The 26,312-nt window shown below is 43.7% G+C and overlaps 1 protein-coding gene across 1 annotated transcript; it reads left to right on the top strand.

Annotated features, from left to right (window-relative positions):
• The first annotated feature begins 22,800 nt into the window (after window positions 1-22,800).
• On the top strand, window positions 22,801-25,668 carry PGAM2 (phosphoglycerate mutase 2). Its single transcript, XM_058534718.1, has 3 exons — window positions 22,801-23,254; window positions 23,364-23,544; window positions 25,219-25,668. Exons 1-3 carry the CDS (start codon window positions 22,841-22,843, stop codon window positions 25,383-25,385), a joined length of 762 nt encoding a protein of 253 aa, XP_058390701.1. The 5' UTR covers window positions 22,801-22,840; the 3' UTR covers window positions 25,386-25,668.
• The last annotated feature ends 644 nt before the right edge of the window (window positions 25,669-26,312 follow it).

Here is a 26,312-nt window from a genome sequence, read left to right as displayed (position 1 = left end):
GGGCCTTGGAGCCCAGAGGGGTTGGCTGGAGGCTCTTGCCAACTAGGAGTCTACAGTGGGGACGCTAAAGGGTGTGCTGCTGCCATCTGGAGGGGGAGAGGGCCCGGGGTAGGGAGTTGGGAGGAAGAGAACTTGCAACGCTCACCAGCCTCCTGCCTGGGTCAGCCAGCCCGTCACCACCCCAACCAGGCCTACCCTCTCTACCTTTGCCCTCTTAAGGTCTGTTCTCAGTCTTTTAAAATAGGTTATGTGTGTCACTCCTTGCTCGAAGCCCTCCAGCGGTTCCCCACCTCACTCAGTAAATCCAAAGTCCTCACAGTGGCCCCAGGGCCCTAGCATTTCTGCCCCCCACACCAGCCTCCTCTCCTGCATGTTCCCTCTCTCAGGCCCCACTTGTCCCTGCTGCTCTGTGAGCGAACGAGGTGCGTTCCTGCCTTGCTGCTTTCCCAACCGAACCGCCCCAGATACTCACATAGCCAGTGGGTGGCTCACCCTCTCACCGGGGGTGGCTGGCTACTTGGTGTCCTCTCTTCCTCAAATCCCCAGGCACGCTCCAACCTCAGGCCTTTGCCCCCGCCAGACCACCCACTTGAAATTACTCTTCCTACTGTGGGAGATCAAAACTTGGCCACCCTGAAATATGTCTCTTTACCTTGATTATTTTCTCTGATGGACATTTGACCTCCCCCACTAACTGCCTAGAAGAATTTAACTCTGGGTATAGACAGACTGGCAGGGTCCTTGCTAAGCCCATTCTTTTCAAAGTTCTGTTTACCAAATATTTACATTTTTTTTTTTTTGTGAGGAGATCAGCCCTGAGCTAACATCCGCCAATCCTCCTCTTTTTTTGCTGAGGAAGACGGCCCTGGGCTAACATCTGTGCCTATCTTCCTCCACTTTATATGGGACGCCGCCACAGCATGGCTTACCAAGCAGTGCGTCGGTGCGCGCCCGGGATCCGAACCAGCGAACCCCGGGCCGCCGCAGCGGAGCGCGCGCACTTAACCGCTTGCGCCACCGGGCCGGCCCCCAAATATTTACATTTTTAAAGGTATCTCCCTCTGTGTCCTGAGAAGGAGGGGATGACCTTATCTCTGGAAACTCTTATCAGTACGGAAGGAGAGGACTTAAATCTACATACTCTTGATTACTGTGATTTCTGTCTCTCCACCACAATCTCTATAGGTGGCCCTGCAAAGAATTGTCTGACAAACATTTACATTTCCCTCTCCATGTGAATTGTCTTCTTCCCCTCTGAAATCCCAAACCTCCCACCCCCAACGTCCTCCTTTGTCTTTAGCTGAATGAAGATGGTATTTAAGAGAACCGCTGCTATTGTGTTGAGAAACTCAGTTTCCCTGGTTTCTCCCATGTATACATGTTATTAAACTTGGTATTATTTTCTCCTGCTAACCTGTGTTTTAATTATTTGGGCAGCCATAAGAACTTTAAGGGAAAGGGCAGAGGGAGATTCTCCTTCTTCCCCGATACTACTCAAAAGTCTCTTTGTCAAGTGGGGTCTTCCCTGACCACTCACCACATTAAAAAATATTTTTAAAATTAACGTGGTAAAATTGACTCTTGGTGTACAGTTTTATGAGTTTTTACACATGTGTAGACCCATTCACCTCCACCAAAATCAGGATAGCCCCTCATGCTGTCCCACTGTGGTCACATACTCCCCGACCCATAACCCACTCATCTGGTTGTTCTCCGTCCCTATGCTTTTGCCTTCTCCAGAATGTCACACAAGTGGAACCAGACTACATGTAAGCTTTTGAGCCTGGCCTCCCTCACTCAGCAGACTGCCTGTGAGAGCCACCCAGGCTGCTGCTAGTCTGCTGTCTTACTGCATGTTGCATTGCTGTGTATTTCTTACTGCAGACAGCATTCCAGGCCGCGGACAGTCCAGTTTCTTCACCACCTGCTGAAGAACATTTGAGTTGTTGGGTTGTTGAACAGACCAGCTATAGAGGGACATATACAGGTTTTTGTGTGAACATAGGTTTTCATCTCTCTTGGGTAAATAAGACAGGATTACTGGATTACATGGTAAGTATGTGTTTAACTTTACAAGAAAGTGCCAATTGTCTTCCAGAGTGCATATATCATCTTGCAGTCCTCCAGCAGTGTGAGCCACACGTGTATGTTAACATTTTCCAGGAGCCTGGCGCTCTGTATCCTTGCCAGCACTTGGTATTTCCACTGTTTGTCTAACTGCTCTAGTAGGTATGCAGCAGGAGCTCACTGTGGCTTTAATTTGCATTCCTCTAATGTCTACAATGTCAAGCATTTTTCATCAGCTTACTTGCCATCTGTATATTCTCTGGTGGAGTGTTTGTTCAAGTTTTTTGCCCCTTTAAAAAAAAATTGAATTGTCTTCTTACTGTTGAATTTTGAAAGTTCTTCATGTATTTTGTGCATAAGTCCTTTGCTAGTTATGTGATTTGTAAATATTTTCTCCCAGTGTATAGATTATCTTTTCATTCTCTTACCAGTGTATTTTTCAGAGCATATGTTTTTAATTTTGATGAAGTCTAGTTTACCAGTTTATCAATTTACCAGGTTTTTTTCTCACGCTTTTGGGTCATGTCTCTGGCCCCAAGTTACAAACATTTTCTCTGTTTTCTTCTATAGTTTTACAGTTTACATTTAGATTTATGATTCATTTTGAGTTAATTTTTGTTGAAAGTGGGGGGTTTAGGTTGAGGTTCATTTATTTGCACATGAATGCCCAATTGTTCTAGCACCATTGGTTGGAAACACTATCCTTTCTCTACTGAATTGCCCTTGAACCTTTGTTAAAAATCAGTTAGGTTTTTTTTGTGTGTGGTGCTACTTCTGGGCTCTATTCTGTTCCATTTATCTCTATGTCTGTCCCTTCAAAAAGACTATTTTAACTTGATTAACTTGAATTTTAAAGTAATGCTTAATATCAGGTAGTGTAAGTCCTCTAACTTTGTTCTTTTTTAAATTGTTTTGGCTATTCTATTTCCTTTGACTTTCCATTTAAATTTTTGAGGCAGCTTGTTTGTATCTACAAAATAATCTTTTGGGATTTTGATTGGAATTGCATTGAATCTATAGAACAATTTGGGGAAACTAACATCTTAACTATAATGAATCTTTCAATTCATGAACACAGTATGTCTCTCCATTTATTTTGGTCTTCTTTGATTTCTTTCATTAGTGTTTTGTAGTTTTTCAACATACAGACCCAGCACGTTTTGTTAAATTTATATCAAATTATTTCATTCTCTTGGAGCTATTACAAAATTTTGTTTCAGTTTCCAGTTGTTCATTGCTAGCACATAGAAATCAATTGATTTTCATGTGTTGATCTTGTATCCTGAAACCTTACAAATCTCACTTTTAGTTTTAAAAGATTTTTGGTGGATTTCATTCAACTGTCTACATAAACAATCATGTCTGTGAATAGGAAAAATTTCATTTCTCCTTTTCCAATCTGAATGCCTGTTATTTCTCTTTTTTTTGCCATATTGCACTGGCAAGGGTTTCCAGTACTATGTTGCATAAAAGTGGTGAGAGTGGATATCTTTGCTTTGTTCCTAATCTTAGGTTTCAATGTTTCACCATTAAGGATGATGTTAGATGTAGGGTTTCCGTAGGTGCCCTTTATCAGATTAAGGCAGTTCATTTTTATTCCTAGTTTTCTGAGAGTTTTTACAATGAATGGGTGTTGAGTTTTGTCAGATGCTTTTTCTGCATCAAGTGATATCATCATGTTAATTTTCCTCTTTAGCTGTTAACATTGGTTGGTTTTTGGAATATTGAACCAGGTTTCCATTCCTGGAATAAATCCATTTGGTCTTGGTGTATTATTCTTTTTTATATGTTACTAGGTTTGATTTGCTAGTATTTTGTGGATGATTTTTTTGTCTATGTTCATGAAGGATATTGGTCTCGAGGTTTCTTTTCCTGTACTGTATCTGGTTTTGGTATCAGGTATTGGTGACTTGATAGATTTTGTTGGCAAGTGCTCCCTCCTCTTTTGTTTTCTGGAAGAGATTGCGTAGAATTATTATTTCTTCTTTAAATGTTTGATAGAATTCACCAGTGAAAACTTCTGGGCCTGGAGAGTTCTTTTCGAAAGTTTTTAACCTATGAATTCAATTTCTTTAATAGATACAGGACTATTCAGATTACCTAGTTCTCTTGGATGAGTTTTGGTAGTTTGTGACATTCAAAGAATTGGTCCATTTTATCTAAGTTACTGAATTTATGTATGTAGAGTTGTTCGTAGTATCATATTCTCTTGTTATCCTTTTAACGTCTGTTGTCTGTAACAATGTCCTTCCTTTCATTCCTGATATTGGTAATATCAAATCAGTCAATCATTCCCTCTCTCTCTCTCTCATCTGGCTAGAGGCTTAATAATTATATTGATCTTTTCAAACAACTAGCTTTTTGTTTTCATTGATTTTTTTCCCTCTCTGTTGTTAATTTCATTGATTTCTGCTTTTATCTTTATTATTTCCTTTCTTCTGCTTGTAGTGGAAGCTTAGATTGTTGACCTGTCTTCTTTTCTAATTTAAGCATATAATACTCTAAATTTCCCTCTGAGCACTGCTTTAGCTGCCTCCCACAATTTTGATATTTTGTATTTTCCTTTTCATTCAAAATATTTTCTGATTCCCCTTGAGACTTCCTCTTTGACCCATGGATTATTTAGAACAGTGTTGGGTTCAATTTCCAGTGTTGGAAGATTTTCCTGTTAATCTTTCTATTATTGATTTCTAATTTAATTCCATTATAGTCTTTAAAATTCATCAAGATCTGTTGTAGATCCAGGACATTGTCTATCTTGGTGAATGTTCCATGTGTACCTGAGAAGAATGTGTACTCTGTTAGGTGGAAAGTTTTATAAATGTCAATTATATATAGTTGGTGGACATTGTTGTTCAGTTCTTCTATATTCTTTCTTATTTTCTGTCTACTTGTTCTACTGGTTACTGAGAGAGGAGTCCTGAAGTCTCAAACTATAATTGTAGATGTGTCTGTTTCTCCTTTCAATAATATTAGGTTATGCTTCACGTATTTTAAAACTCTGTTGTAGGATTGTTATGCCTTCTTAGTATCATCATTATATAATATACTGTTATTCCTGATAGTTTTTCTTGCTCTGAAATCTACTTTGTCTGATATTAATATAGCCACTCCAGATTTATTTTGATTAGTGTTTGCATGGTATATTCTTTTCCTTCTAAGCTACATATATTAGTACCTTTTACTGTTTTTTTAACTGCTTTATTGAGATATAATTCACATACTATGCAATTCACCCATTTAAAGTGCACAATTCAATGGTTTTTAGTATATTCACAGAGTTGTGCAACCATCATCACAATTTTAGAACATTTTCATTACCCCCAAAAGAAACTCTGTACACTTTAGCCATCATCTTTCAACCTCCCTATACTACCCCCCTCTGCCCCCAGCCTTAGGCAACCACTAATCTACTTTCTATCCCTATAGATTTGCCTATTCTGGACATTCAGTATAAAGAGTATCATACAACATGTGGTCTTTTGTGTCTCCCTTCTTTCACTTACTTAGCATAATGTTTTCAAAGGTTCATCCATGTTGTAGCATGTGTCAGGACTTCATTCCTTCTTATGGCTGAATAATATTCCCTTGTATGGATGGATCACATTTTATTTATACATTTATCAGTTGACTTACATTCCGGTTATTCTCACTTTTTGGCTATTATGATTAATGCTGCTATGAACAGCTGTGTACGAGTTTTTGTGTGGGACATATGTTTTCATTTCTCTTGGGTATATACACCTAAGAGTGGAATTGCTTTATATGGTAACTCTATGTTCAACGTTTTGAGGAACACCCAGTCTGTTTTCCAAAGCAGCTGCACCATTGTACATTCCCATCAGCAATATGTGAGGGTTCCAATTTCTTCATATAATCGCCAATACTTGTTATTGTTTGTCTTTTTTATTATAACCACCCTAGTGGTGTGAAATATCTCATTGTGGTTTTCATTTGCATTTCCCTAATAACTAATGATGTTGAGCAATCAAGTGTGTCTGGAAACCTGTAATTCAATCCTGACTGTAGGGAAGGAAGTCCTGGTAGGTGCTTAAGGTTCCCCAGCCTCCTGGGCTTATACCACACACAAAAATCAATTCAAAATGGATTAAAGACTTGAACATAAGACCTAACACCATAAAACTTCCAGAAGAAAACATAGAGGGTAAGCTCCTTGACACTGGTCTTTGCAATGATTTTTTTGGATTTCACATCAAAAGCAAAGGCAACAAAAACAAAAATAAACAAGTGGGACTATGTCAAACTAAAAAACTTCCACACAGCAAAGGAAACCATAAACAAAATGAAAAGGCAGCCTACTGAATCAGAGAAAATATTTGCAAACCACATATCTGATAAGGGGTTAATATCCAAAATACATAAAGAATTCATATAACTCAACTGCAAAAAAATAAACATATCAATTAAAAACAGGCAGAGGAGGGGCCAGCACAGTGGCATAGTGGTTAAGTTTGCACACTCGGTGACCTGGGGTTCGCAGGTTCACATCCCGGGTGTGGACCTACACACCGCTTATCAAGCCATGCTGTGGAAGGCGTCCCACATATTAAAACAAGATGGAGGAAAATGGGCTCAGCAAAAAGAGGAGGATTGGCAGCAGATGTTAGCTCAGGGCTAATCTTCCTCACTAAAATAATAATAATAATAATAATAATAATAATAATAATAAAATATTAAAAAACAGGCAAAGAATCTGAATAGACACTTTCCAAAGAAGACATACAAATGGCCAACAGGTACATGAAAAGGTGTTTAGCATCACCAATCATCATGAAAATACAAATCAAAATCACAATAACACCTTATACCTGTGAGAAAGGCTATCATCAAGATGATAAGAGATAACAAGAGCTGGTGAGGATGTGGAGAAAAGAGAACCCTATACACTGCTGGTGGGAATGTAAATTGGTTCAACCACTATGGAAAACAATATGAAAGTTCCTCAAAAATTTGAAAATATACCTACCATATGATCCATCAATCCCACTTCTGGGTATATACACAAAGGAAATGAAAACAGGATTTCTAAGAGATATATGTATGCACTCCCGTTTTTACTGAAGCATTATTCACAATAGCCAAGATATGGAAACAACCTAAGTGCCCATCAACAGATGAATAGATCAAGAAGATGTGGTATATATATACATAACAGAATATTATTCAGCCACGAGAAAGGAGGACATCCTGCCATTTGCAACAACATGGATGGACTTCAAGGGCATTACGCTAAGTGAAATAAGCCAGACAGAGAAACACAAATACTGGGTGGTATCACTTACATGTGGAATATTTTTAAAAGTCAAACTCTTAGAGACAGAGAGTAGAAAAATGGTTGCCAGGAGCTGGGGTGTTGGGGAAATCGGGAGAGGTTGGTAAAATGGTACAAACTTTCAGCTATAAGATGAATTTGGTCTGAGGATCTAATGTAAAACATGGTGATTATAGTTGATAGCACTGTATACAATCCACCAAAGTATTGTATAATTGAAATTTGCTAAGAGAGTAGAACTTAAATGTTCTCACAAAAACAAAAAAGCTTTGTATCAGGTCCCAGGAAGCAAGCAGTCTACTCTCCACCTTCCATGCTACTCTCTTTTCCCCTTCTTGCCCCTGCCTGGCTACTCACTACTCAGCTCTCATATTTCAGTCCTTATGTCACTTCTCCCAAGCCTGTGCTTCTCTGACTTATCCACTTCTCTGGCACTGCCATCCTTCTTAGTTCATGTTTCTTTGAGAGTCCTGATTGATTCTACTGTAATGGTTTGTCTGGGCCTTTCCTAGACTGTAACTGTAAACTTCATGACAGCAGGAACTCTCTGTTTTATCTTTCTATCCTGACAACTGGAATGTACCTATGTAATATAGTTAATAAAAATTTGTTAGATGATGAAAAAAAATATCCAGGATACAACCCAAAATTACCCAGTGTAAGAAAACCAGGGAAATCTCAACATGTAAGAAAAAAAGACAACAGATGCCCACTCTGAGATGACATAAATATTGGAATTATCAGATAAAGACTTGACAGCAGCTATCATAACCATGCTTCAAAAAGTACTGGTGAACATTCTTAAAATGAATGGAAAGATAGAAAGTATCAGTCAAGAAACAAGATATAAAGGGGAACAAAATGGAAATTTTACAACTGAAAAGTAAAATAACCAAAATTTAAACCCACTGGAAAGGCTTAATAACAGAATGGAAACCACAGAAGAGCGAGTCAGTAAACCTAACAATAGTTTGAGAAAAGACAGAAACTTATAAATTCAAGAAGTGCCGTGAACCACAATCAAAATAAACAACAACAAAAACTCGCCAAACCCACACACATCATAACGAAACTTCTGAAAACTAAAGACCAAGAAAAATCCTAAAGTCAGCTGAGGAAGAATGTAGGGGAACAACTCTTTGAAAGACTGTGGATTTCTCACCAGAAATCGTGAAGGCCAGAAGGAAGTGGTACCACATTTTTAAGGCGTTGAAATGAAAGAATTGTGGTCCAAGAAGTCTATATCCAGCAAAAATACCCTTCAGGAATGAAAGTGAAATAAAGACATTCTCAGATGAAGATAAACTAAGAGAATTCACAACCAAAGCACCTGTTCTAAAAGAAATGGTTTTTTTCTTTCTTTTTGTTTTTTTTTTGTGAGGAGGACTAGCCCTGAGCTAATCATCCGATGCCAATACTCCCCTTTTCTCTTGAGGAAGAGGCCCTGAGCTAACATCCGTGCCCATCTTCCTCTACTTTATATGGGACGCCACCACAGCATGGCTTACCAAGCAGTGCGTTGGTAGTGCCCGGGATCCAAACCTGCGAACCCCAGGATGCCGAAGCGGAGCGCGTGCACTTAACCGCTTGCGCCACCAGGTGGGCCCCTAGAAGAAATGTTAAAGGAAGTTCTTCAAACAAAAGAGAAATGATACCAGAGGGAAACTCAGAACATCAGGAATGCAGGAAGAACAACATAAATGATAAAAATCTGGGAGTGACATCAGCATCGTTGCAGAGTGAGCTCTTCCTTTAGACTCTCCCCCATAAGAGACAATGAAAAGGACACTCATAAACCAACTGAGGACATTCACACAACACAACAGACATCTGAGACACCCATGCAGCCATATGTCTGAAGGTGGAGGTGCTGGAGCCCCCGGAAGGCAGTGGAAGCAGGTAAGGGGATCTCCTCTCCCTCCACAAATGGCAGCAACCTAGGGCACAGTACTGAGCGGCTCGGGGTGGGGGGCGGGCAGCCCTCTGCAGGAACACCTTCACTCCTGGAACTGCCTCCCAGCCTGTAGGAAAGCTCCACACCAAGGAAGCTAAGCAATGGCAAGGGCATATTCACCAAGCTGAGCAGCCCAGGAGGGTAGACAGTGAGGGCAGAGCGGGAGTACCCCCAGGATTATGCACACAAAAGAAAGCGCCCCACCCCCCTGCCTGGTGCATCAGCTCAGCAGGTTAGCCAGAGCAAGGGACCCCCCAACCAGAGCCAGCGCATACCTGTGTAAAGCAGCGGTGGCCAGCAAGCAAATGCAGACAGGTTCTGTCAGCATAGCTTCCAAAGGACAGGCACAGCTGCCAGGGATTGCAGCAGGCTCAGAATACACAGGTCCTGCCCATGCCCCCAGTAGTGGCAGGTGGAATCTGCGACTAGACACTACCACTATGCAAGGGCACAAATCCACCCCATAAAATAGTAAGAAGAAGTATATTAATAGTCAACCAGGAGGAAAATGACAAGCATCCAGAAATCAATCCTGAAGGCACAGAAATTTACACTCTAAATGACAGAGAATTCAAAATAGCTATCACAGAAAAACTCAATGAGTTACAAGAAAAGTCAGAAAGACAGTTCAATGAAATCAGGAATAAAATTAATGAACAGAAGGAATTCTTTGCAAAAGAGATTTGAAACTATAAAAAAAAATCAGAAATGTTGGAGATGAAAAACATTAAAAATGAGATAAAGAAAAATCTAGAGTCCTTAAACCAGAGAGCTGATATTATGGAGGGCAGAAACATAGAAATGCTTCAGATGGAGGAGGAAAGAGAACTAAGACTAAAGAAACTTGAAAACATTCTCCAAGAAATATCCAACTCAATTAGGAAATGCAACATAAGGATTATAGGTATTCCAGAGGGAGAAGAGAGGCACTAAGGAACAAAGAGCTTGTACAAAGAAATAATAGCTGAAAACTTCCCAAACCTGGGGAAGGAGCTAGAATTACACGTAAAAGAAGCTAACAGAACTCCTAATTACATCAATGTAAAAAGACCTTCTCCTAGGCATATATTAGTAAAACGGGCAAAAGTCAATGACAAAGAAAAAATATTAAGAGCAGCAAGGCAGAAGAAAATAACCTATAAAGGAACCCCTACCAGGCTTTCAGTGGATTTCTCAGTAGAAACCTTACAGGCTAGGATAGAGTGGAATGATATATTCAAAATTCTGAAAGACAAAAATTTTCAGCCAATAATACTCTATCCAGTGAAAATATCCTTCAGATATGATGGAGAAATAAAAACTTTCCCAGATAAACAAAAGCTGAGGGAGTTCATCACCACAAGACACCCCCCCAAGAAATTTTCAAGAAGGCCCTCATACCTGGAAAAAAAGCAAGGGTTTACAAAGCCTTGAGCAAGGACATAAATAGGCAGACAAAATCAGAAAATTGCAGCTATCAGAATAGGTTAGCAAACAATTATAACATTAAAGATAAAGGGAAGGAAAACATCAAAAATAACTTAATCACTTCATTTTAACCACAAGCTCACAACACAAAACAGAATAAGTTGTGACAATGATAACTTAGACAGGAAAGAGGAAAGGGATGGAAGCTGCTTAGACCAAGGAAATAAGAGGCTATCAGAAAAGGGATAATCTCCTCCATGAGATCTTTTATACAAACCTCATGGTAACCACTAGACAAAAAATCAGAATAGAGACACAAATGATAAATAAAGAGAAAACTGAGAAAACCATCATAGAGAACCACCACAATGAATTGGCAGTCTGAAATACACAGGACGAGAAACAAAGGAAATACAGGTCAATCCGAAAACAAGTGATAAAATGGCAGCATTAAGCCCTCATATATCAATAATCACTCTAAATGTAAATGGATTGATTTCTTCAATCAAAAGACACAGAGTGGCTGGATGGATTAAAAAACAAGACCCAGGAGCCGGCCTGGTGGTACAAGCAGTTAAGTGCATGTGCTCCACTGCAGTAGCCCGGGCCTCGCAGGTTTGTATCCCAGGTGCACAACAATGCACTGCTTGTTAAGCCATGCTGTGGTGGCATCCCATATAAAGTAGAGGAAGATGGGCACGGATGTTAGCCCAGGGCCAGTCTTCCTCAGCAAAAAAGAGGAGGATTGGCATCAGATGTTAGCTCAGGGCTGGTCTTCCTCACACACACACACAAAAAACAAGACCCAGCAATACGCTGCCTCCAGGAAACACATCTCAGCTCTAAAGACAAACACAGGCTCAGAGTGAAGGGATGAAAGACGATACTCCAAGCTAATGGCAAACAAAAGAAAGCAGGTGTTGCCATACGTATATCAGACAAAGTAGACTTAAACGTAGAAAAGGCAAAAAGAGACAAAGAGGGGCAGTATACAATGATAAAAGGGACATTCCGACAAGAGGACATAACACTTATATATGCACCTAATACAAAAGCACCAAAGTACATAAAGCGACTAATAACAGACCTAAAAGGAGATATTAATAGCAATACAATAATAGTAGGGGACCTTAACACCCCACTTAGATCAATGGATAGATCATAACAGAAAGTCAAGAAGGAAATAGCGGAATTAAATGAAAAACCAGACCAGATGGACTTAAGAGATATATATAGAACACTCCATCCAAAAACAGCAGAATACACATTCTTCTCAACTGCACATGGAACATTCTCAAAGATAGACCATATGTTGGGAAACACGGCAAGCCTCAATAAATTTAAGAAGACTGAAATCCTATCAAGCATCTTTTCCAACCATAATGTGATGAAACTAGAAATCAACTAAAGGAAAAGCTGACAAATATTTGTCAGAAGACACAAGAAAGTGACAAACATTTGGAGACTAAACAACATGCTACTGAACAACAAATGGATCATTGAAGAAATTAAAGGAGAAATCAAAAAAATATCTGGAGACAAATGAAAATGAAAATACACCATACCAACTGATATGGGATGCAGCAAAAGCAGTCCTAAGAGGGAAATTCATAGCAATACAGGCTCACCTTAACAAATAAGAAAAATCTCAAATAAGAAAAATCTCAAATAAGCAATCTTAAACTGCACCTAACAGAATTAGAAAAAGAAGAACCAACCAAGCCCAAAGTCAGCAGATGGAGGGAAATAATAAAAATTAGAGCAGAAATAAATGGAATTGAAACCAAAAAAACAGAAGAAAAGATCAATGAAACTAAGAGCTGGTTCTTTGAGAAGATAAACAAAATTGACAAACCCTTAGCCAGACTCACTAGGAAAAAAAGAGAGATGGCTCAAATAAATAAAATTAGAAATGGAAGAGGAGAAATTACAATGGATACCACAGAAATACAAAGGATTATAAGAGAATACTATGAAAAACTATATGCCAACAAATTGGACAATCTAGAAGAAATGGATAAATTCTTAGACTCATAAACCTCCCAAAACTGAACCAAGAAGAAATAGAGAATCTGAATAGACCAATCACAAGTAAAGAGATTGAAACAGTAATCAAAAACCTCCCCCAAAATAAAAGTCCAGGACCAGATGGCTTCTCTGGAGAATTCTACCAAACATTCAAGGAAGATTTAATACCACTCCTCAAACTATTCCAAAAAATTGAAGAAGATGGAACATTTCCTAACACATTTTATGAAGCCAACATCACCCTGATCCCAAAGCCAGAAAAGGACAACACAAAGAAGGAAAATTACAGGCCAATATCACTGATGAATATAGATGCAAAAATCCTCAACAAAATATTAGCAAACTGAGTACAGCAATACCTTAAAAGGATCATACAGGATCATACACCATGATCAAGTGGGATTTATACCAGGGATGCAGGGATGGTTCAACATCTGCAAATCAATGTGATATACCACATTAACAAAATGAGGAATAAAAACCACATGATAACCTCAATAGACACAGAGAAAGCATTTGACAAGATCAACATCCATTTATGATAAAAACTCTTAATAAAATTGGTATAGAAGGAAAATACCTCAACATAATAAAGGCCATATATGACAAACCCACAGCCAACATCATACTCAATGGGGAAAAAGTGAAAGCCATCCCTCTGAGAACAGGAACAAGACAAGGGTGCCCACTCTTGCCACTCTTATTCAACATAGTACTGGAGGTTTTGGCCAGAGCAATTAGGCAAATAAAAGGTATCCAAATTGGCAATGAAGAAGTGAAACTCTCGCTGTTTGCCAATGACATGATTTTATATATAAAAAACCCTAAAGAATCCATCAGAAAACTATTAGAAATAATCAACAACTGCAGCAAAGCTTCAGGGTACAAAATCAACTTACAAAAATCAGTTGCATTTCTATACTCTAAAAATGAACTAATAGAAAGAGAACTCAAGAATACAATCCCATTCACAATCGCAACAAAAAGAATAAAATATCTAGGAATAAATTTCCAAGGGGTGAAAGACCTATACAATGAGAACTATAAGACATTATTGAAAGAAATCGATGATGACATAAAGAAATGCAAAGATATTCCACGCACATGGATTGGAAGAATAAACACAGTTAAAATGTCCATACTACTTAAAGCAATCTACAGATTCAATGCAATCCCAATCAGAATCCCAATGACATTCTTCACGGAAATAGAAAAAAGAATCCTAAAATTCATATGGAGCAACAAAAGACCCCAAATAGCTAAAGCAATCCTGAGAAAAAAGAACAAAGCTGGAGGTATCACAATCCCTGACTTCAAAATATACTACAAAGCTACAGTAATCAAAATAGCATAGTACTGGTATAAAAACAGACACACACATCAATGGAACAGAATTGAAAGCCCAGAAATTATTATTATTATTTTTTATTTTTCCCCCAAAGCCCCAGTAGATAGTTGTATGTCATAGCTGCACATCCTTCTAGTCACTGTATGTGGGACGCGGCCTCAGCATGGCCGGACAAGCAGTGCGTCGGTGCACGCCCGGATCCGAACCCCGGGCCGCCAGTAGCAGAGCGTGCGCACTTAACCACTAAGCCACGGGGCCAGCCCGAAAGCCCAGAAATTAAACCACACATCTACGGACAGCTAATCCTCAACAAAGGAGCTAAGAACAGACAATGGAGAAAGGAAAGTCTCTTCAATAAACAGTGTTGGGAAAACTGGACAGCCACGTGCTAAAGAATGAAAGTATATCATTGTCTTTCACCATGCTCAAAAATTAACTTAAAATGGATAAAGGCTTGAAGGTAAGACCTGAAACCATAAAACTCCTAGAAGAAAATATAGGCAGTACACTCTTTGACATTGGTCTTAGAAGGATCTTTTTGAATACCATGTCTACCCGGGTAAGGGAAACAAAAGAAAGAATAAACAAATGGTACTTTATCAGACTAAAGAGCTTCTGTAAGGCAAAGGAAACAAGGAACAAAATGAAAAGACAACCCACCAACTGGGTGAAAATAGTTGCAAATCATATATCTGACAAGGGGTTAATCTCCAAAACATATAAAGAACTCATACAACTCAACAACAAAAAAAACAAACAACCTGATCAAAAAATGGGCAGAGGATATGAACACACATTTTTCCAAAGAAGATATACAGATGGCCAATAGGCACATGAAAAGATGTTCAACATCAATAATTATCAGGGAAATGCAAATCAAAACTACACTGAGATATCACCTAACACCTGTTAGAATGGCTATAATCACCACAACAAAAAATAACAAATGTTAGGGCCGCCCGGTGGCGCAAGCGGTTAAGTGCACGTGCTCCGCTGCAGTGGCCCGGGGTTCGCCAGTTTGGATCCCGGGCGTGCACCGACGCACTGCTTGTCAAGCCATGCTGTGGCGGCGTCCCATATAAAGTGGAGGAAGATGGGTACGGATGTTAGCCCAGGGCCAGTCTTCTTTGGCAAAAAAAAGACGAGGATTGGCAGATGTTAGCACAGGGCTGATCTCCTCACAAAACATAAAAATAAAAAATTAAAAAATTAAAAAAAATGACAAATGTTGGAGAAGATGTGGAGAAAAGGGAACCCTCATACACTGCTGGTGGGAATGCAAACCGGTGCAGACACTATGGAAAACAGTAAAGAGATTTCTCAAAAAATTAAAAATAGAAATACCATATGATCCAGCTACCCCACTACTGGGTACTTATCCAAAGAACTTGAAATCAACAATTCAAAGAGACTTATGCACCCCTATGTTCATTGCAACAGTATTCACAATAGCCACGACATGGAAGAAACCCAAGTGCCCATCAACTGATGAATGGATAAAGAAGATGTGGTATATACATACAATGGACTACTACTCAGCCATAAAAAAAGACAAAATCGTCCCATTTGCAACAACATGGATGGACTTTGAGGGTATGATGTTAAGTGAAATAAGCCAGACAGAGAAAGACAAACACCATGTGATTTCACTCATACGTAGAAGATAAACAAACACATGGACAAAGAGAACAGACTGGTGGTTACCAGAGGGGAATGTGGTTGGAGAGTGGTCATAAAGGGTAAAGGGGCACATATATACTGACAAATAATAACGTACAACTGAAATTTCACAATGTTATAAACTATTACGACCTCAATAAAAAAAAATCCATGTAAATATGCTACTATTCTTTACCTCTTGAGTTCTTTAAAAAATATATATATACATAATGGCTGAATTTATAACTCTCTCTGATGAGGGTTTCAATGTATTCAAGTATCCAAGTCTATTCAAATTGCACTGGTGGTTCTAGCCAGGGCAATTTTTAGTCAAGAAAAAGAAATAAAAAGCATCTAGATTGGAAAGGAAGAAGTAAAACTATCTCTCCTCACAGATGGCATGGCCTTGTATATAGAAAATCCTAAGGAATCCACCAAAAGACTATTAGAACTAATAAACAAGTTCAGGAAGGTTGCAGCATACAAAAATCAATTGTATGTCCATACACTAGCAATGAACAATTAGAAACGAAATTAACAAAACAATTCCACTTACAATAACATCAAAACAATAAAATAGGAAGGGCCGGCCCCGTGGCTTAGCAATTAAGTGCGCGCGCTCCGCTGCTGGCGGCCCAGGTTCGGATCCCGGGCGCGCACCGACGCACCGCTTCTCTGGCCGTGCTGAGGCCGCGTCCCACATACAACAACTAGAAGGATGTGCAGCTATGACATACAACTATCTGCTGGGGCTTTGGGGGAAAAAAAAAAAAAAAAAAAAAAAAAAGAATAAAATAGGAATATATTTAACAAAAGTACAAAATTTATATTCTGAAAACTATAAAACATCAGAGAGAGGAACCAAAAGAGATGTAAATAAATGGAAAGGCACCCCATGTTTATGGATTGGAAGACAATATTGTTAAGATGGCAATACTCAAATTGATCTACAGAGTCAATGCAATCTCTATCAAAGTCCCAGCCAGCTTCTTTGTAGAAGTTGTGAAGCTGATCCTAAAATTCATAGGGAAAATGAAGGGACCCAGAAGAGCTAAAAAAAAAATTGAAAAAGATTAACAAAGCCAGAGGACTCACACTTCCCAATTTCAAAACTTTGTACAAAGTTTTGTACAAGTGGATAACCAAGACAGCCATGGACAAGACACTGGCACAAGAACAGACACAGGGGTCAAGAGAATAGAATTGAGAGTCCAAGAATAAACCCTCACACTTATAGTCAATTGATTTTCGACGAGGGTGCCAAAAGAATTCAATGGGGGGCAATATAATCTTTTCAACAAATGATGCTGGGATAACTGGATATCCACATGCAAAACAAGAAAGTTGGGCCCCTACCTCACACTACATTAAAAAAGTAACTCAAAGTAGATCAACAACCTAAATGTAACAGCTAACACTATACAACTCTTAGAAGAAAACTTAGGGCTAAAAACCTTCATCATTATGGCAATGGTTTCTTAAATATGACACCAAAAGCACAAGCAACCAAATAAAAAATAATAAATTAGACTTCACCAAAATTAAAACTTTTGAGCTTCAAAGGACACCAATAAGAAAGTGAAAATACAACCCACAGAATGGGAGAAAATATTTGCAAATTATCTATTCTGATAAGAGTCTAGTATCCAGAATATGATAAAAAAAATACTCTTATGACAACAATAAAAAGAGAAATAACTCATTTAAAAAATGGGCAAAGGGCCTGAATAGAAGTTTCTCCAAAGAATGTATACAAATGGCCAATAAACACACAAAAAAATGCTCAACATCATTAGTTATTAGGAAAATGCAAATGAAAACCAAAATGAGATTTCACACCACTAGGGTGATGAAATAGAAAATCTGAACAGACCAATTACTAGCAAGGAGATTGAATTAGTAATCAAAAGCCTCCCAACAAACAAAAATCCAGGACCAGAGAGCTTCACTGGTGAATTCTACCAAACGTTTAAAGAAGAATTAACACCAATCCTTCTCCAACTCTTCCAAAAAATAGAAGAGGAGAGAACACATCCAGATTTATTTTATGATACCATAAAATAAACATAAAATAAACATAAAAATATTTTATGATACCAAAAAATTTATTTATGATACCATAAAATAAACCTGATACCATAACCAGACAAGGATGCCACAAGAAAAGAAAATTATAGGCCAATATCCCTGATGAACATAGATCCCAAAATCCTCAACAAAATATCAGCAAACCAAATTTAACAGCACATTAAAAGGATCATACACCATGATCAAGTGGGATTTATTCCAAGGATGCAAGGATGGTTCAACACCCACAAATCAATCAATGTGTGGACACACCATGTTAACAATATGAAAGATAAAAATCATATGATCATCTCAATAAATGCTGAAAAAGCATTCGACAAAATTTAACATCCATTTATGATAAAAATTCTCAACAGAGTGGGTATACAAGGAACATATCTCAACATAGTAAAAGCCATATATGGTAAGCCCATAGCTAACATCATACTCCACAGGGAAAAGCTGAAAGCTTTTTCTCTAAGATCGAGAACAAGAAAAGGATGCCCACTCTCACCACTTGTATTCAACACAGTACCAGAAGTCCTAGCCACAGCAATTGGGCAAGAAAAAGAAATAAAAGGCATCCAAATCAGAAGAGAAGTAAAACTTTCTCTATTTGCAGATGATATGATATTATACATAGAAAATTCTAAAGACTCCACCAAAAAACTGTTAAGAATAAACAAATTCAGTAAAGTTGCAGGATACAAAATCAATATAAAAAAATCAGTTCTGTTTTTATATACTAACAATGAACCATCAAAAAGAGAAATTAAGAAAACAACCCCATTTGCAACTGCATCACAAAGAACAAAATACCTAGGAATAAATTTAACCAGGAGGTAAAAGATCTGTATGCTGAAAACTACGACATTGATGAAAGAAACCAAAGAAGATACAAATAAATGAAAGGACATTCTATGTTTATGGATTGGAAGAATTAATACTGTTAAAATGTTCATACTACCCAAAGCAATCTACAGATTCAATGCAGTCCCTATCAAAATTCCAATGGCATTTTTCTCAAAATAGAAAAAACAATCCTAAAATTTGTATGGAACCACAGAAGACCATGAATAGCCAAAGCAAGAGAAAGAGGGACAAAACTAGAAGCATCACACTTCCAATTTCAAACTATATTACAAAGCTATAGTAACCAAAACAGTGTGGTATTGGCATAAAAACAGACACACACATAGATCAACAGAACAGAATAAAGAGCCCAGAAATAAACTCACACATATATAGTCAAATAATTTACGACAGAGAAGCCAAGAATATACAATGGGGATAGTCCTTTCAATAAATTATACTGGGAAAACTGGACAGCCACATGCAAAAGTGTCCTAGACATTTTGAATATTATTTTGAGAGTCTGGATCTTATTTAAATCCTAAGGAGAATGTTGATTGTGCTGTTTTGCCAGACAATCAGGTCACCTGTCTTCTGTGGGCTGTGATTCTTGTTCAAAGTGTAAAGTGTTTGACTACTAGTCAGATCCGTCCTGAGTCTGTCTGCACCACCCAGTGGTCAGCCTGAGGCCTCTGGTACGCGTCTAAGGTCAGATTCCACACGTGCAGCTCAGCAGGTAGCCCAGGAATTCATATGTAACTTTACTGGGTCACTCAGCTAATCTCCCTCCTCTCTGTGCTCTGACACTTTACAGCTCCCTGGGGCCTGCTTGCCAAGACCTCTAGCCAGAAATCTGGGGCCTTCCTTCATTTCTCCATCCTGCTGCACAGCTCCTGCAGCTGCATCCAGGCCTCGGCTGCAGGAGGGCAGAGAGAAAGCAGCGGGCAGTTGCCACACGCTCTTGTGGCCTGAGCTCCTCTGGTTAGAGGGTAGCTCCCCTCTCAGGGTTTTGGGTGCCTGCCTAGCTGATGCTGCCGTCACCACGCCATCTCCACATTGTCGCCCAGGAGCTGCGGTGGGGAAGAAGGGAACAAATCAGGGGTTTCACCAACCCTCTGACCTGGAGGGGCTTCATTTCTGCTCCTGGGACCAGAGGGATTTTCTGGAGCCCTTTCTGTCCACAATGGCTGCACTTTCAGGTTTCAAGCTGCCTTCATGTCCAGGCTGGGCAACCCTGCAAGAAAAAAATGGTAAACTTGCCACTGTTCCATGGGACTCTGAATCTGATCTTGCCTCATCCACCTGCTGCTACTTACTTTTCACAGTCCTCCGAGATCTGCTCTCTGCGTCTGTCGGGGGTTTACAGTTGTGGCCAGGGAGAGAGACCAGTGGAGGGTGCTTGCTCCATCTTCCCAGGACCGTCCTGTTCAAACAGCAGCCCTCCTGCCTTGCCTTGCTTGCTTCTCCGTGGCCCTCATCGCACCCACCACACCATGCATTGCACACCATCCGCCTCCCTCACTAGGATGGAGACCCCCAAAGCAGGGCCTTGCCTGAGCAGCACCGGGACACTGACATGCCCAACGACTTGTTGTTGGATGAATAAATGTCAGGCTGGAGCCAAGGTTCAGAAACTGGGTGTCGCCTCCCCAGTCCTGACTCTCCTTTGAAGTCCCCTGCTTTCTTGACATCCCTCAGACAGGCAGGAAGGCATCCCCTGGCCCTCTCTTCTGTACTCCTCCCTCTGGTTGGCAGCGAGGTCCAGTGGCTCCCCAGTCCAGCGGCTCCTCACCACCCCATCTGCACCGAGCCCAGGCCAAGCAGCCTCATTCTCACCTACCCCAAAGCCACTGCCTCCAGCCTAACCAGGCTTCCACTTCTGCCTCCACAAAAGTGGTTTTCCCCACAGCTGCAAGTGACTTTAAAATATAACTGTGCTTCAAACACTCCAACGATTCCCACCACATCAAGACAAAGGCCCAGCCCCTCCGTGCCTCTCTGCCACATGCCTGTTTGCTCTTCTGTGGGGATTGGTTCTTTGCTGGCTCTTCTGCCTGGAATGCTCTCCCTCTAAGACTCATCATAGTTCAGTCCTTTGCATTCTGCTGTTTCTACTCAAATGTCACCTCTGAGGGGCTGTCTCTAGTTCCCTACCCCCTGCTGAAAGTCACAGCCCTTTTCCCTCCCATCTCTCCCTATCCCCTTATTTGACTCCTTCCTAGTCACCAGGACAAGCTAGAATAGCCTGCTGAATTGCTTGTACTATCCTTCTCCCCAGCTGGAACGTGACTGTCCCGCCTGGCTCTCTGTTGGACCCCCAGGGCCTGACCAGTGGTCAAGGGGACAAAAAATAGACCATAAATCAGGAGAAGTGGCTTGGACGAGAAGAGAGCTGGAGCAGCAAGACTGCACTGCCAGCCTCCACCTGAGGGACCTCTCCCCTGGGTGGCCAGTGGGCTGGAGGGAGGCATGCTGGGGCTTCTCACACACTCAAGCCCAAGTCTCAAGGTGGCTGACCCCTTGGCTGGCTTCCCACTCACCCATTTCCATTTCCAGAATCCTGGCAGGGTGAGGGTATGGTCATGGGGGCAGTGGTGTGGGAGGAGGTGGGGAGCCCTGGACTGGTACCTTCATGAGGGTGAAGCTGTGACTTGGCATCTTGACCTCACGGCTCTGCTTGGTTTCTGCACAAGTCCTGCCCCAGTGGACCTTGTCCCCCAAAACCTGTGTGCAGAAGTCCTGGGCCTGGACCCAACTCCACACTGTCCCCAGCCCTAACCTCAGCCTACCTCTAGGTGCTCCTGCCAAGCTGGGCATGGACCTAACAACCAGTACCTCTGATTCTGCAGGTCCCTCAGGGCATGAATCTTAGATTTCTTTTTCTTTTTAAAGGTGGTCTCAGCTGGGTGGGGTGACCCTGGCTTGGGTGAAGGCACATAGGGTGGGAGAATGTGGCAGATGTGAATAAGAACTCAACAAAGAGACCCAAGAAGAGAGAAAGGGACCCCTGCTCTCCTCTGGCCCAGGCAACCAGGCCTCCAGCTCCCCCTCTTGTTCTGGAAACCTAGCTCCATCCAGCTGGGCCTCAGCCCCTTGCCCACACTGTTGCCTGGTGCCCTCTCCTGTAAGGCCAGACCTCTCTCCCCAGGGCTATGGCCCCCACCTGCTCCCTTGGCTCTGGCCACAGCGACCTTTTCCCCTCCTCTGTCCCTTTTTGGGACTAGTGGAGATGATGTTGCAGCCCCTCCCAGGCTGGCTGTCAGCCCCAGTGTCCTGCAGGGCTCATCCTGCGGGCAGGGCTGGAGCAGAGAGCTGGCTAGGGCAGAGGGACATGAGGGGTGTTGGGACTCCTGAGGAAGGCCCCTTGCCAACATGTAGCCCCCCACTCCTGGGTGAACAGAGCAGAGCCGCTGGGGGAACCTCCTGGCAGCTCACACATATGCACACACATGTGCGCACACATGCAACAGATACACACTTGTACGTGCACACACAAGCATATGCACACACACATGCAACAGACGTGCAACATGGACATGTATGCACGACGTGTTCACATGCAACAGATGTGTGTGCGTGCAAACACAGACACACACGTGTGCGTGGGCAAACACACACATGTGCACACACACGTCCCTTGGCTCCCCTTGACACCAGGCCAGTTTCCTTACTGAAATGCAAGCTTCTCCCAAGCTGTGTTAAGAGTGACTAGAAATCAACTGGGATTTTTTTGTGCCTCTGCCTGAGAGCGTGTCAGGCCCCCAGGGAGCAGGGAGGGGTTGATGGGGCTGGGAGCCATGACCTCAAGGGGAGTCCTTCCATGGAGAGACCCTCTGTTCCTGCTAGTCCACCTCTTGGGCTTGTCAGATGCCCTGACTTCTGCCCTTCACGCCCAGCCCTGGTCAGCAGCCCCACCTAGCCCCACCCAGTCTGAGCTCTAGGCCTGTGGGGACTGCTGGCTGGCGGAGCTATTTTAAGTCCAGCTCTCAGCCTGCCCTCCCCCCGAAAGCTTTGCTACTGGCCACCTGCCGCCGCCTGTCCGGCCTGGAATGCTGAGTGGCAGTTGGCCAGGGTGGGGGCTGGGGACAGATTGTTATAAAGCTGGGGGCGCCTGGGAGGCAGCTGTCCCTGTCCAGAGCCCGCCACAGTCCCCACCGCCGCCGCCATGCCCACCCACCGCCTCGTGATAGTTCGGCACGGCGAGAGCACCTGGAACCAGGAGAACCGCTTCTGTGGCTGGTTCGACGCAGAGCTGAGTGAGAAAGGGGCCGAGGAGGCCAAGAGGGGGGCCCATGCCATCAAGGACGCCAAGATGGAGTTCGACATTTGCTACACATCAGTGCTGAAGCGGGCCATCCGCACCCTCTGGACCATCCTCGATGGCACAGACCAGATGTGGCTGCCTGTGGTGCGCACCTGGCGTCTCAATGAGCGGCACTACGGGGGCCTCACGGGCCTCAACAAGGCAGAGACGGCCGCCAAGCACGGGGAGGAGCAGGTGAAGATCTGGAGGCGCTCCTTCGACATTCCACCACCCCCCATGGATGAGAAGCACCCCTACTACAGCACCATCAGCAAGGTGGGCTGCTCAGGGCACCTGAGGGAAGGCCTGGGGGTGGGGGCCTCAGGGATGAGCCCGGGTACGGGGCTGCTGTCTGGGGAGGGAATAGCAGTGTGGATGCCCCCAGGAGCGTCGGTACGCAGGCCTGAAGCCTGGGGAATTGCCCACTTGCGAGAGCCTCAAGGACACCATCGCCCGGGCCCTGCCGTTCTGGAATGAGGAGATCGCCCCCCAGATCAAGGCTGGCAAGAGAGTACTCATCGCAGCCCACGGAAACAGCCTGCGGGGCATTGTCAAGCACCTGGAAGGTGAGGCCCACCCTCCCATGGGGTGCGGGTGGAGGCGGGTGGGGTGACACACACCCTTGAACCAGCCAGCCCCCAGCTTCTCATTTCAGCAAAGTGCCTGCTGCCTGGTTGAGGTAGATTTGCAGATGTCAGCACCCGGGGTGGGGCTTTCAAACTGAATTGAACTGGGAGGGTTGAGAAATCACTTAAAAATCTGCTTTGTAAAACTGTTTCATTTCTGTGTACGTACTGGGACACTATGTAAAACCAGTTCCCTTCCGAAGATTGTGGGTAAAAACACTGCCACCACTGACCCAGGGCCCAGGTCCTGCACAGGGGCTGAGGGTCGTGGGGCTGAACCGGCTTCCCCAACATGAGCCCTAGGCGAGAGGTGGGAAATCTCAGGGGTGGCATCTTACCCAAAGACACGCAGCTGGGAAAAGGCTGGGCTGCCTGGCTCCAAATTCATTTGATGTGTGACCCTGGTCAGGTCATTTCATTCACTGGGCCTCAACCACCCGCTCTGGGGCTATGGGGGTCTCATGGGGCTCCTCCCAGTACTGCCCGCTGCTGGATATGGGGTGGCGGGGCAGGGCCCTGCCCCTTCTGGTTCCCAGGACCCCAGCTCTCACCCGCTCACTCCAGGCTGGTAGCAGGACTCCCACTAAAGAGCAGGGGGCAGACCCTCCCTTGCTGGGCCCCTCCACTTGCTTCCTTTGACTACCACCTGAGACAGTTCTATGGGCCCACAGGATTTTCACAGCCATCAGGACAGTCTAGGTTTGCATCTGAATGGCCTTCAAGCCTGTTGGGATGGTGGGAAGGGGAAGACAGGCAGGGTGATGGGCCCCAAACTTCCTGCTCCTGGGGGTCGACGGGCAGCTGACCAGAGCAGACAAGCAGGCCTCTGAAGCCTGGCCAGCCCCAGTCTGCCCTCCCCAGGATGCTAGGGCCACAGACGCCTCGCACCAGGCCCTGAGCCCAGCAGATGGAACAACCATCTTCCGCCCCTCCCTTCTGGGGGCTTCCTGCAGCACACATGCCTCTCAGCCCCATCTGGGAGAAAAGCATGCACTGACGCGAATGTGAACTGGGGTCTCCCACTGCCCAGAGAAGGTTCTCTTAAGCCTTCCTTGCACCAAGGAGGGGTAGGGTGACGGGAATACTAAAGGTCGAGCTGCTATTCCAGACCAGTGGATGAGGAGCTGGCAGGGTCGGGTTTCCCCAGGAAACCTTGCCCTTTCCACCTGGCATAGCCTCCCGTCCACCTCAGCCACAGGCGGCCCTTCTCACTGTTCCTCTTCCACTCCCTTTCTCAGGAGCAGTCCTGCTCCTCTGCTCAGAAGTCTAGAATTTAGAACTCTCTAGAAACCAAACGTCTAATGTCTTTTTGAACCCAAACATCCACTGGTCTGCCCAGAGTTGACACTGGGCTGAGACCGATGGCACCACCCCAGGTCCCCATGGCTTGATCTTTGGTTTACCATGGCTATTTCTGTAGGTCGCTCTGTCTCACTCAGTTCTGCCTTGACCTTCTTTACGCACATTTCTGTGGCCTTGCTGTCAGGAGTGGGGGTGCTGCTGCCAGCTGACCAGCTCTGTGGCCCATAAAGGTCATGGAGCCAGCTGAATACAAAAGCAGGTGGCTGCCTGGACAGGCTGAGAGGGGCTAAGGACCTTGTTCCTCTGGTCCAGGGATGTCAGACCAGGCCATCATGGAGCTGAACCTGCCCACGGGGATCCCCATCGTGTATGAGCTGGATGCAGCACTGAAGCCCACCAAGCCCATGCAGTTCCTGGGTGACGAGGAGACCGTCCGGAAGGCCATGGAGGCTGTGGCCGCCCAGGGAAAGGCCAAGTGAAGGGTGGGCTCTGGCAATAAAAGCGGCTCCACCCACTGCCTCGAATCCAGCATGGCCCCAGTATGCCTGGTACGTGGGCTGGCAGATACCCACCATCTAGCGCTCACTCAGGGCTGGCTCCACAGGCCTGGCGCCTGGGATTCCACAAATGTTGCCCCAGGGGGCCTGGCCCCTGCTGCCTGCCCAGCCCATCCCATTAGGTGTGGGGACCCCAGGAACCAGGGGCAGGAGCCTGGTCCCCATCCCTGGCTATCAGGCAGCTCCTAACAAGCCCCTATAGTGACACCCAAGGCTGAAGAGCCACTTGGTAACTTTGCTTTAGAATCAGGGTGCCTAGGCTCACCTAGAGAGTGTCCGAGTGACCCAGCCCTCCCCATGGTGAACGAGGACTGCAGCCAAGACACCATTTCACGGCCAGCTTCCTTCAGACAGGTTGTCCTCTGCTGTACCTGCAGCCCCAGGGTGGGGAGAGTAAGGCGGTACCCTGAGCCCCGCCTCCTTGGCATCCCCTTGTCTGGGGACAGACAAGCCCACAGCTGGCTTCAAAGCTGGCAACACCTGACTCATGGGGCCTCCATAGCTGGGGTGAGCCCTGTCATCTTCATGGGAGAGAAATCAGGACAGTGAGGCCTGCCTGCAGCTCTGCCTAAGAGGCAGACAGGACGGGCCACCTGCTACCAGATGGGGAGGGGCAGTGGGATTGGCCACTACCTGGGGCCAGCAGGCTCCTCAGCAAGCCTTCAGCCCCAGCCACTTCCACCTAGCACTCCCAGGGCATAGGAGGAACAGTAATTCCCTAGACGTTCAGCGGGTGCCAGGCACCTCACTTCAAACACGCATGCACGCACGCTCCATCCCACATGGGTGGAGGCTCCCCATAGCAGGGAGCAGGGCAGCCCTCGGCCCCTCTCAGAGAACTGAAATGCA

The sequence above is a fragment of the Diceros bicornis genome, chromosome 41 (assembly GCF_020826845.1).
Source record: "Diceros bicornis minor isolate mBicDic1 chromosome 41, mDicBic1.mat.cur, whole genome shotgun sequence".
Taxonomy (NCBI): Eukaryota; Metazoa; Chordata; class Mammalia; order Perissodactyla; family Rhinocerotidae; genus Diceros; species Diceros bicornis.
This window is presented reverse-complemented; position numbering and strand designations above follow the sequence as displayed.

Coding starts and splice junctions, on each gene's coding strand:
- PGAM2 (XM_058534718.1), top strand. CDS start 22,841: ATGCCCACCCACCGCCTCGTGATAGTTCGGCACGGCGAGAGCACCTGG. Junction 23,255..23,363: donor ACTACAGCACCATCAGCAAG/GTGGGCTGCTCA, acceptor GGATGCCCCCAG/GAGCGTCGGTACGCAGGCCT. Junction 23,545..25,218: donor CATTGTCAAGCACCTGGAAG/GTGAGGCCCACC, acceptor CCTCTGGTCCAG/GGATGTCAGACCAGGCCATC.